The sequence below is a fragment of the Zootoca vivipara genome, chromosome 1, assembly GCF_965207765.1.
Source record: "Zootoca vivipara chromosome 1, rZooViv2.hap1.1, whole genome shotgun sequence".
Taxonomy (NCBI): domain Eukaryota; kingdom Metazoa; phylum Chordata; class Lepidosauria; order Squamata; family Lacertidae; genus Zootoca; species Zootoca vivipara.
The window spans coordinates 54,300,486-54,313,372 of record NC_142582.1 but is presented as its reverse complement, the minus strand read 5'-3'; the positions used below and the strand labels follow the sequence as shown (position 1 = coordinate 54,313,372).

The 12,887-nt window shown below is 43.7% G+C and overlaps 1 protein-coding gene across 3 annotated transcripts in view; it reads right to left on the bottom strand.

Moving 5' to 3' along the window:
* Positions 1–12,887, bottom strand: part of COL18A1 (collagen type XVIII alpha 1 chain) — a 157,636-nt gene that overhangs the window by 54,618 nt on the left and 90,131 nt on the right. For all 3 annotated transcript variants that reach the window (XM_035124182.3, XM_035124164.3, XM_035124174.3), the window contains one exon: positions 6,847–7,391. In XM_035124182.3, coding sequence (XP_034980073.1) covers positions 6,847–7,391 — 545 coding nt within the window. The remainder of the gene's footprint in view (positions 1–6,846; positions 7,392–12,887) is intronic.

The following is a 12,887-nucleotide window of genomic DNA, read 5'->3' as shown; positions in this document are numbered from 1 at the left end:
GATCGGTCTTACATCAGCTAAGAACCAATGACACGCGTTCCTTTCTTTCCTGTTCACAAGCAGCAATGGTTTTAATGAGCCATGTGTGGTAAAAAATTAGTTGCAAAGAAATATTGCTAAAAGCTCCAGGTATCTCCACTACCAGTTCCCTACTGCCTCTTCACCAGTGATGGATCAAAAGACTTACAATGCTGAATCTTTCTATTCTCCTGACTTGATGGCTCTAGATGATGGATAGCCAAGGTGGTACCAATTTTGTGGTACAACAGTGTTTAATTTGGTCTCAGGAAACCTGCAAGCTCAGAGAGCCTTTAGAAAGAAGCAATCTTTGAAGACCCATTTCTGCAATGGCTCAATTCAAACAAACATCCAAAGTGTGATTTGGAGGATAAATTGAGGTATAAAGGTAAAGGTAAAGGGGTAAAGGGACCCCTGACCATTAGGTCCAGTCGTGACAGACTCTGGGGTTGCGCGCTCATCTCGCATTATTGGCCGAGGAAGCCGGCGTATAGCTTCCAGGTCATGTGGCCAGCATGACAAAGCCACTTCTGGAGAACCAGAGCAGCACACGGAAACACCGTTTACCTTCCCGCTGTAGCGGTTCCTATTTATCTACTAGCATTTTTTAACGTGCTTTCGAACTGCTAGGTTGGCAGGAGCTGGGACCGAGCAACGGGAGCTCACCCCGTCACAGGGATTCGAACCGCTGACCTTCTGATCAGCAAGCCCTAGGCTCAGTGGTTTAACCCACAGCGCCACCTGGGTCCCTGAGTTATAGTGGATGCCAATGTGGTCTAGGGGGTATTAGAGGAGGGGTGGCACCTCTGATGTCGTCTTTTTGGGGTAGTTTGTCCACCTTTGGTCCCCATCCTGCACCCAGTTCTCACCTGCAGCTCCTAGAAAATGTCAGCATGCAACAGCAGCCATACCCAGGAAGCGGATTCAACTGGATGGATAAACTACATGAGGGTAGCCGTGGGGTCTCAAACCCTTGGAAAGTTTGGGACTTCCACAGCATGCAAAGGCAGGCTGCAGCAAACTGAGTGGATGAGACCAATAGTGGGTCCAACAGTCATAGTATAGATTCTGATGTTGAATACAGTAGATGGGCAGAATTTAAGGAGGCAGTCAACCACTCCTCACACTTAATCATATTCATCATTGGTGAGCCAACAGCAGTGCTGCCTTTTCTTGATCATGTATGAAACAAGAACTATAAAGCACCAGCATTCTAAAAAGGTCTTACAATTCAAGACCGCCACTAACCCTTTCTCCTTGCCTTTTTGATAATTACCAATTTGACACAGCCATAACCATATCTGCCAAGTCTCCCGTTTTTCGCGGGGAATCCCCCGGATTTTAATCCGTTTCCCGCTGTTATCCCAAATAGAAAAAAAAAATCCCGTAATTCTCCCGATTTTCTACCTGCCAGGGAGGCTCCTTCTGCGCATGTCTGGACATGCGCAGAACCGATTTCGGGTGCCGCTCTGCCCATGTCTGGGCACCGGAAATCGGACAGAGCAGCACTGGAAGTCGCTTCTACGCATGTCGTGTAGAAGCGACTTCCAGTGCTGCTCTGCCCATGCGTAGAAGCGACTTCCGGTGCCGCGCCGCTGCTGATCCCAGATTTTTCAACGGGAGACTTGGCAGCTATGGCCATAACTCTGACCCCCCTTCCTTTCCCATACGTTTATTATGCTCCCCCCAGGTAGAAGTGAACATTTCTATGCACAGTGAGGTCTTCATCTGGGAGACTGCCAGGGCTCTATGTGGAGGATTTACCAACCGCATCTCACTGTAAACACAGCACACAATACATCATCACCTCATGCTCTTAGGGTAAGAGAGTAGAAACAGGAGGCAGGCAAGGACAGGTCAGAGGCTTCAAGTAGCTGCACGACCAAAAGTGGGGCGAACAGACAAACAAGGTGCTCTTATTCTTAACGAGAGAGCAGTTAAGGACAGGACAGCCTTCTGTGAGGAAATCAGCAAACAATTTATTGTGATCTCTCTAAAATCCTCCCACTGCTCATCATTCCAATCTTCATTTTGAGGGCGAAGAGAACAAGGAAGCTGCTGGTGGAAACAAGGTGCAGCTGCTATTATGGAGTAGGTGGGCCAGCTTTGGGTTTCTCATAATCTTTTGCAAGGGGAAAATATTCACAAGCCCCCTTTGCTTACCTTTTTGGTGTGCTATTCACTGTCTCCCTGAAACTGGTCCTTTCCTTGATATGTAGCATTGGCTAAAAAACAACCTCAAACATTCCATACCAGACACGCCATAATATTATAGGCAGCACAATGTTATCAAAGAGCACATCTCATTCAGTTCTGCATTGAAGGCAATGTTTCTTGACCTCACTTTTCAGTATGTTCGCCCTGCTTTGCAACTCCTATAAAAACTTGAAAGAAAGAAAGAAAGAAAGAAAGAAAGAAAGAAAGAAAGAAAGAAAGAAAGAAAGAAGGGGAGGTGCATTTCATGGGAGAATGGGGCTGAAAGTAGGTTTTTTGTGAAACATACGCTGCTGTTTCAAATCAGCACTAGGCCAAGGGCATTTTAAAATGTATGCCTAAGTCCAAGTTCCCAATTTTTCTTTTAAACATCTGAATTTCAGAGCCTATGTATGGTTATGTTTTCCTGACTAGGATTTAAAGTTTCTTTCTATGCCAAATCCTTGGTTTCAAGAACAGAGAGTGATCAATATTAATTCCCTTATTTTTCCCACTCTAAAGGAGGAAAATGCATGTGTTTATAAACTGTAGAATCTTCTCAACAATATTTCATCCATTAGCTTTGTTAGGATGCTACAATTTGTTTGCATTCCTGAAGATAATCCACACTTCTTTAGCATTTATTTAGTCTTTACAACTACTGTATACATCTGAAGCACAACGAATTCTTTCCTAAAAGTTCAATCCAAAACATATATGCCCTGTCTGCATGTAATGCTAAATAATGTTTTAGTGGTATGAGATCAAATCACAGTGAGCCTTAAACTCATGTGCACCTCCATACACATCCTCCAGTGTGGCGGTGAAGATGAGACTGGAAGCTTCCAATTCCAATTTAGGTTAACCATAGTTTAACATTCCATCCAAATCCTAAACTGTAATTAATCTTAACTATCATCGTGAACCCAGGTGGTGCTGTGGTTTAAACCACAGAGTCTAGGGCTTGCTGATCAGAAGGTCGGCGGTTCGAATCCCTGCAATGGGGTGAGCTCCCATTGCTTGGTCCCAGCTCCTGCCAACCTAGCAGTTCAAAAGCACATCAAAGTGCAAGTAGATAAATAGGCGGGAAGGTAAACGGCATTTCCGTGCGCTGCTCTGGTTTGCCAGAAGCAGCTTAGTCATGGTGGCCACATGACCCGGAAGCTGTCTGCGGACAAACACCGGCTCCCTCGGCCTATAGAGCGAGATGAGCGCCGCAATCCCAGAGTCGGACACGACTGGACCTGATGGTCAGGGGCCCCTTTACATTTACCTATCGTCGTGAAACTTAACTATCAGTGAAAACAAACTAGCTTCATAAACTGTGATTCAAAGTTGGCTCGTGGTAGGTCATTCCACAGTTCACTGAGATGGTAATGAATATTCCAGTTCACATTGGCTTAATTCAGATATAATGACAAACCATGGTTAAACTTTAGCAACAAGCCTGCATGAGCCACAGGCTCACATGTTACCTGCTTCATTTGGGGGGGGGTGTACAAACTATGTCTAAACTCAAGGAACTGAGGCTCATTCTAACTGGCATCTCACTGGCATCCTGCACAAACTATTATGAACCCCATGTAGTATTGACTGTGCCCTTCAACAGTGTTGGATGATATAGTATCACCTACCGCATCAGTGCATCAACATAAACATATTACCCTGTAACACACCAACACTGTGAGGGCATTTCAGTGTAGAAATAGAAGCTAAACTACTTTGGATGGAGGATGCCAGTCATACCTGAACCAAGTAAAGAGCACAACTGAACCAAAGCATCTCTTCTGGAATTAAAGAAACCCTTAACTTTTCAAATGTAGAGTGCTTAAATGAGGCTGCACACACCTTCTGCTGTACCCCAAGTGGCAATATCTGTCTTTGTGTGCTGTGGATTCCCTATGTCAGCCTTTACCAAAGGTGTCATGGGCTTTGAAGACACTCGATCTCAGGTCGCAAGGGAGAAACGTGCTAAGAGGAAGGCATGCTTGGCAAATCCACACCGTGATCAACTCCCGCCCAGAAACCAATGTCTCCACTGTGGAAGGACGTGTGGATCCAGAAATGGCCTCCACAGTCACTTACGGACCCATTGCTAAAACCGTGTTTATGGAAGGCAATCTTACTCGGATACGAGTGATCGCCAAAGAAGAAGAAGAAGAAGATGTAAGCCTTTACTGATGAGTGTGTGTGTGTGTGTGTGTGTGTGTGTGTGTGTGTGTGTGTGTGTGGAATTGCTGCTTTCAAAAGGTAGGTGCACAAAGACTTGAGGTGGGGGATAAATAAACCACATATTTTGAAACTCTTGATTTACACCAGATCCACAGTACTCCAAACAACCTCTTCAGAAAGATTTCTAAATAGATAAACATTCACTGGCACAGCTCTAGAGTAAAACTAGTCATCATCTTTTTAAAACACGCAAAAACCTGTGTACACTCACAGGGGTCAAGTCTATTTTTGTATTTTCCATCCAAACCCTGTTGCAGGCCATGGATGACTCTAATCCTGTTCTTGACCCAATACAAAGCTACCCTTAGACTTATTACATGGAATGTTTCCCCATCTGGAGTCTGATTTAACGCTCACAGGCAGGATGCCTGAGACAGGGAGGGTAACGAGTTGTGTTCTAATCAGTCTGTTTTGCAGATGGTGCAAAATAAAAGTTTCCTCCAGATTTTGTTCTTTGAAACAAACCAGAGTTGACACATATTTTAAAAAATCATACTTGCTGACATTTACTGCTCCCTTGCTCTTTTCAGTAAATAAATTAGTCTCCCATTATGTCTCATCAAGTGTTTTTGTACTGCTTTTGTACTGTACTGTAAGAGGAGTCTTGTTGGATCAGACCAACGGCCCATCTAGTTCAGCATTTTTTTTCCACAATGGCCAACCCGATGCAAGCAGGACCTGTGTGCAATAGCTGTCTCTCCCCACTTGTGACTGGTATTCAGAGGCATACTGCTTCCCCACAGTGAGGACAGAACATACGTAATCATCATGGCTAGTAGCCATTGATAGCCTCGTCCTCCATGAATTCATATAATCCTCTTCCTAAAGTCATCCAAGTTGGTGGTCGCTACTACTTCTCATGGGAACAAATTCCGTAGTTTACCAATGTGCTATGTAAGAACATGTAAGAACTTCTAGTTCAGTCACCTGCAGCTACTGTTTAACATTCCTCCTGCATTCTGGTAGCAGCAGACTAAAGAAAGTATCTGTTGCGTGTATCCCCTATGAATATCCACATCTGTTACTGAGTGGGCAGGGAAAACTGCTCCCCAAGGCAATCTGTGCTGAAAAGCAGCAAAAGCAGCATTTATCACATTTTCCAATCAGTTTTCAACAAGGCTTGGGGTAGAAATACACCATGCTTTTGTCTGCAGACATCAGCTGTAGAAAATTCTGGCCACCCTCCTCCACCACTACCACCCGCAAAAGAAGAATGCAGCAATGGATTTGATCTCAGTGGGGAGGGCCAAGTACAAATCACAGGGGTCACTAGACTGACAAATTAAGCCAGTGTCTGGAAATGAACTTGATGGTGGAAAATGTTAATTACTTCCCCTTTGTTTTTCACTCTGGATGATACACTGGAATGATTATTCAGATTCTTAAAGCTCTTTGCAAAGTTAAAAAAATAATCTCTTTCTGGAAAAAGAAAGATAGACTTCAAAAGACAGACGAAGTTGCCACTGTCACTTATAAGTACTGGCTATAATCACTTCCATATATTCTTCATCAGATTCTTCACAATGGCAATTCATTGGGTTGGCGTGAAAAGAAACATCAAAATACCTTTCAGTGTTCATTGATAGATGTGCATAATGAACATCCACACCAAAGTAAAATGGATACAGGCAAAAAAGATTTTAAAACCACAAAAATCACAATTTCTACAAACTAACCTACATTCTGCCGCTGAAACATCCAGGAAATCATATTCAGTAACATTACACTACTGAGCTAACTTTGGTCTACTGAGGCTGCCAAACATGGGAACTAGACAACCATCTGTCAGCTGCACAAAACACACATATATACAGACAGTTCTCCATAAAATGAGATAATGATCATGCATGCTGAATTTGATCTATATATAAGGAAACACACACAGGTTAAGAACCCCTAGTTAGACTAGAGGCTCTTTCCCATGCTCTGGTGAGGTCCTCATGTGCATGAATAAGAGAATGGGCAAATTCTCATCCCACAATAAACAGATGCTTCTATAAAAAGCAGTGAGTGATCCCACAACAGATCAATGCCCAGGAGATGTATGGTAGGCTTGCAATTAATAATTCACAGGGGGAAACATCACTATTCTTGTATCTTTGGATTGCCAGCTCCTTACTGGGCCTCTTTTCTCACCAGTGAAAGGCAAATGCAGATGGGAAATTGGAGCATGAGGCAGCCTGTGTACAAGAGCAAGGAGAAAGCTCCTTGATAGAAACTTTGGGTAAGCCAACAACATGTCAGTGGATTTTTAATTTTGATTTTGCTTGTTCCCACTTCCTTGGTCTACTGAATCACACAAGGCCAAATTATGTATTTCAACACTCTCTGTTCACTGTGAACTCACATCAGCCTGTGGCCATTTTCACTGGAAATAATGCCTTGGTGTAAGTCCATGCTCACCTGGTATTTATCGGGATCAGCTCCTCCAGCTTGTGCCACAAAAAGCCCCGAGCCGTCTTCCAGCTCCATCTCATCAGGCGAGCGTTCAAAACGGACCCGCTCGAACTCCTCGCAGTCTACGTAGAGAACGACTTCCTCATCCTGCACACTGATGGCAAAGCGAGTCCACTGATTGACTAGGGAAGGCACTGTGAATGCAGCAGCAGCATAGGAGTTCTGAGAGCCAGGCTCCGTATAATAGAAAATGATCTGCTGTTTTCCATCTTTCACCTCTGACAGCTTCACGCCAACATAAATGATTGACTGGGAAGCATCTGTGATAGCAAAAAGGACGCCTGCCTTGTCTGTGGTGGGCTGCACATGGAACAAGAGCGAGAAGTCTCTGTAAAAAGGGCTGGGAAGGTGGTACCGTGCCACTTGTCCAGTGTTGGCATCCAGTCCAAACACATAGCCAGGGCTGTTGTCTGGGCCATACACTTTGGTTATCTGGTCTGGTGGGGGGTCTCCAATCAGCTCCAAGAGGCCAACTTCTGTGCTGAAGTTTTCTGGTGAAGGGAGAAAAAAGGCATTTCAGAAATAAGCTAGACAGTGTTGTTGAGTACAGTATGGATACATTCATATAGGAGCGCCTTCCAAGTATCAGTGATATCGCTCAAACCCACATTGAAAGGCAGAAAACTGTGGACTGAACCCAGCGAAAGAGTCCCACTAGTGTAAGGCCCTCTAGCTGCGCAATGAAAATTTCTTGCCCCCTGTGCCCTCCCTAAATCTGCTCCAAAGGGTTGAAAGGAAACCCATATGAGATTTAGGGGGTCCACAGGGAAAGGAGAGGGAGGGAAGTTCCACTGTGCAGCCAAAACTGTTTACATTGGCAGAATTGTTTAGTTGGATACCTCCCTATATCTCAAAAAAATCCTGGAGAGGCAAGTTTGCAGTATGCAGTGTACATCACGGTGCAGGTAAGAGTGCACACCTAATAAACATATTTTAGGATCAAGCCTATTCTCTTGACTGTAATTTGTTTTAAATGCTTTGAGAACTATATTTTTTAATTGTTGTAACCCACCCAGAGACCTCATGGTGAAGGGTGGGAAAGAAATCTAAACCATCGCCAGCTATCTTCAAGGCAGCTTGTGCCTCCAGTTGCAAAGCTGAACTAAGGAGCCATCACACTTACACTTAGCAGCAATAAACAATTTGCTAGAAAGAATCAACAATGTAAATTGATGAGCTCAATGCCATAACTCAACAACTTAAGTCTCTCGGATCCTGAATATTTTCAAGGAATAAAATACTGTATGCTCACAACATTCTGCTTCCATGTACTTTAAGAGTGTCAGGCTTCAAGTACCTATCTGAGATATTAATTTCAAAAGACACTTTTATGCACACACACAAGAATGGACTAAACAGATATGCTCATTAAAGGCTATATATGCAGAAAGGCATGTGTGAATGAGCCCACTACATTATGCATGAGCTTTACTGCATGGAAAATCTGCCACCCTGAGAGAACCAGCTCTATTTTCCTTCTTGGCTTACTTCATGTTTCAAGAACTCAGAATGGCTGTTCAATTTATCACCACTCGGGGGGGGGGGAACCCCACCCCAAACAAACTAAACACAGTTCAACAATTTGGTTTTTATTAGGGAAGCATCACTAGATGAATAAAGTTGCCTCTGTAATGCTTTGGGGGAGAATTTGGCCTATGACGAATTCCATGATTATTATAGCTTCATAAAAAATAATAATTGCAAAGCTTCAAATGGAAGCCCATGGGCAAGCTTTAAAAATGTAGAGTGGTTAATATGAGTTTTGACCTCCATCCAGGGGGGTACCTAGTGGTTGGCTAGGTTGGCCCCCACCATGGGTGGGCACAAAAATTGTGAAGAAAGACAAAGAGAGCCAATGATTGCCTAGGGGGCACGGGATGGCAGGGGTGTCAAGGGCACAAGGGAGCCTAGGTATGTCTCTGCCTCCATCCTATGCTGCCTTTTGGATTGTGCAGAGAACATTTTACTAATCAGATTACAGTAGCACAACAGGACAGAGGCATTAGTTTATTAGCTGATCTGTTTTAGTTACCCTGAGAGGTTGCCTATGGCATTAATTTAACAAAGCACAATGGAACAATTAGAAAAGCTGGATGACTAGGATTATAATAATGAATAACAATTGTACATTATAATTAGAAATAATAGCTGCTGTGATACCCGCATGCATCAGCTGAAATCAAAGAAAATGTGTGTTTTTTTCTTTAGAACTTTTTCCACTCATAAGTTATTACACTCAAGTCAATCCGCTAAAGGTCATAAGGTTAATTGTTTAGCATTTCTTCAAACAGGTGACAGCTCTGCAAAAAGTGTGTGCGGTATTGGCAATGTTGAATGGTGAATGTTCACTTAAATGTCAGAATAAGCCCAGCAATAAACATAGAACCAGGAATGGCCCCCAACCTCTGCGTTTACTGCAGAAATGCATGTTCATTTACACACATATACCGTTCACAACTGATTATTATTATTATTATTATTATTATTATTATTATTTATGATTTATGATTTATGATTTATACCCCACCCATCTGACTGGGTTTCCCCAGCCACTCTGGGCGGCTTCCAACAGAAAAATAAAACACAGTAATCTATTAAACATTAAAAGCCTCCCTAAACAGGGCTGCCTGATAGTACATTTTGTTGTAGCATATTCTAAAACAAATTAAATGTGAATCTGCCCTGACATTCTCTTGACCAAAGGCTCACAAAAACCTGGAGCCAGCAATGCCTCGAAAAAAGCAAATTTAAGAAGACAGCTGAAAAGCCCCTCTGTTCTTCCTCTTTCTAGGCAGCTATTTACATTTCAATTAGATTACTGGTACTTAAATACATAATAAGCCACCCAACCCATGACACGTTCCTTTTCTTCAATGCAATTCAGATAATACAACCAGTGTATGGACTGTCTATAGGCCATTCCCTGGCGTTTTTGTGACAGCATGGGCCGGAAGACACAAAGGGCATGGCCCATTATGGGAGATAGTGCAAATCATGAATGCAAGTAGCTTAATATGTTGAGAATAAAGGGATTATTTTAAATCATTTTAGTAAAATACAAAATTATTAGTGTGAGTTGTGCCATGGGCCTATCAGTCACCCAAGCACTTTTGCTCTCACTCACTTCCAACCAAGGCCAACACTACATATTTATGACAAAATCCCCCATATTTGTCTCATATTGGTAATACTGAGACGAGGGAAGAGAAATTGCAGGGGGAAATGCGTAACTGGGTGGGGTTTGCAACCCTTCTCCCACCTGTCAGTACTGACTTCTGTAGGCTGTTTGCCCTTGATAGACTTTGGGGAAGAGAATGGATCCAGTGAGGCATTTGTAAGGGAGAATTGGTAGGAAGAATTCAGCACATAATTAAGCAGTCTGCAACATGTGCATTGTCAACTAAATATCTGGCATGTGGCCCCATTCAATAGAAACAGCTATGACCCAGGCAGCTAGCTCCTGGAGAGCTGACAAAGCAGTGTGACCTAGTTGGAGAAGTTAACTAGTACTCTGTAAAAATAAAGTTTGTTCTACCATGAACTCAGCTCTTAGTGAGTTTCTACATCCACAGCAGCAGGGGGCAACACACAGCCCTCCTGGTGTTCAGCCCTCTGTTCTCACAGTGGACAACCAGAGGAAAGCCTGAAAGCATGCCACGATCACAAACAGCAAGTGTTATTCAGAGGCATACTGCTTCTGGAGTAGTGCACAGCCACTCCCAATATTGCTTTGGCAAATTCAGGTTTGGAAACCTACATACAAACGTGTGTCCTTTAGAATGTGTGTGACAGGCTTCAGCCAAAGTTCCAGGGCATAAAATATACAATACAATAGCAATGATAAACAGCAGCAGTTAAAAACAACCACACCAGGCAAAATAAAACTGTTTTAGCCCGGTGCCCAAGGGGCTAAAGTTCCTTCCTGTGATAGGAATCTACCTAGAAGGTCCTCCCTCTCTCTGGTCACCACCCACCTCTCCTCAGATGGTGGTGCTACCCAGAGGACAACCTCTAAAGATGACACTGCATGGGCAGATTGATACAGGAACAGCTGTCCCTTCAGATAGCTGGTTCCCATGCTGTATGAGCATGTAAAGGGGAAGCACCATGGCCAGTGCACCAATGAGGCGATGTGAAGCAGCCTGCCTCAGGCAGCATGCTCCACATGGGCGGGGAAATCCTGACCACCACCACCCTGCCGCTGCCATTGCATCTCCACTTCTTTTCTTCCAACTGTCACCCCTCTCTGGCCTCAGTGGCAGCAGCTTCTGACTTGGCTTTGGGTAAGCTGAAGACACAGCCCAAAGTCAAAGCCAAGGAGAGTAGCAGCAATGCTTTGCAGAACGCTCCCTTTCCACCAAGACTCTCAGCACAAAGGGGGCATTCCTGCAGAGTGGCTGCTTTGCCACTGGTCTCCTCCCACACTGCTGAGGCACATGCCTGGATTTGGGTGTGGGGGCAGCAATGCTTCTTGCCAAAAGGTCTCTGTCCACCCCCTGGGAAGCACCTACATTCTTAATTGCCATTGGAAGTAGACTGGGAGCTAGCGAAATTCTTGAAGTGCTGGCAACATGTGTTCGCAATGGCCAATCCCAGTATGTAGCCCGCTGTACTTTAAAATAAGTTAGCAGTTTCCTGTTTCCAATGATAGTCCCAAATACAGCACATTACAGTTTACAGTAGTCAAGGCAACTTAATCCAGTCTTGCCCTGAGCAATTGGTTTGAATACTGCATTTCATTTTTCCTTATACTTCCCATGGATTTATATTTCCATATTGTTGACATTAAGGCTGAAAATTCAAAGTGAAGGGCCTGAAATAACTCTTGAGGGGCCAGCCTCCTTTCCCACTGTAATGACAGTCGTGGCTGCTAGCACTTTGTTTTGAAAACCATGTCATCAAAGGCAAATGTTCAAAATCCTCTCTCAAATTATTTCCTGTTCCACAGGGATAGCATTTTATTGATTTTCAAGGCTTACATGAAACGTACCATAACGTCAGCATCTGTTGCTTTCTGGCAGTGGTTGTACAGTAGGGACTAATTAACACCAACAACTGGTTCAGTGCTGTTTTGGTTTGTTTGGCTAGAGGAAGAAAAAGTCTTCCCAAACCACAACTGGAAATCCCTTCAGCAAGTCTCCTGCGGCTCTGCAGAAGACTCCAGTTGAAAAATTCATCCTGAGAATGTGAACTCAGCAAAGCCTGCTTCCCTTTCCACTCTAGCCCCAAGAGGATGGAGGCCACTCATTGCCATTTTTATCCACTCGTTAAATGAAGGATGAAGATTCACATAGATACAGTCATTGAGTTTCTAACTATGCAGAGAGATAGCATAGTTGGCGGTTACCATCAGGAACAAAAGGGTGCTTACAGTATTCGAGAAACTCGAAAAATTAGAGGACAGATTAAGATGGGGCAGTGAATCCTGAGCAATGGGTAATGAAGTCGCCAGCCAGATCTACATTTCAAATATGAAGATTTATATGAAGATAAAAATAATAGTCTTTCTCCTGCAATACTCTTCTCTACAAAGTCTTAGGGCTCATCCACATTTACCTTTTGCCCTACACTTTCTAGGCATACGTAGCTCCACACTTTAAAACTCTGTGAACAAGCACTTTTTTGTTTGCCCCGGTGCTTTCCCCTCGAAAAGCTGCTCTTCACCACTAAATCAGAGCAAACGGCAAGCCTTGGAAAACCATCCTGGGCAGCTTCCAGCAAAATATAAAAACTAAAATGAGGTCATTTTCAGCGGCACTCCTGTGACAACTGTAACATGTGCCTATTGGTACGATTACCCTTGTACTCCCCACCCAATCCCGCTATTTAGCCTTTTGAGGGTGATAAGAATAGCCATCTCTGTCACTGATCGCAACTCAACCTCCTGCTCTATGAAGAAAACTAAGAAGTCACTGAAGCAAGTAAAGTGGTGCCTCGCAAGACAAATTTAATTCGTTCCGCGAGTCAATTCGTTCTGCGAAAAATTC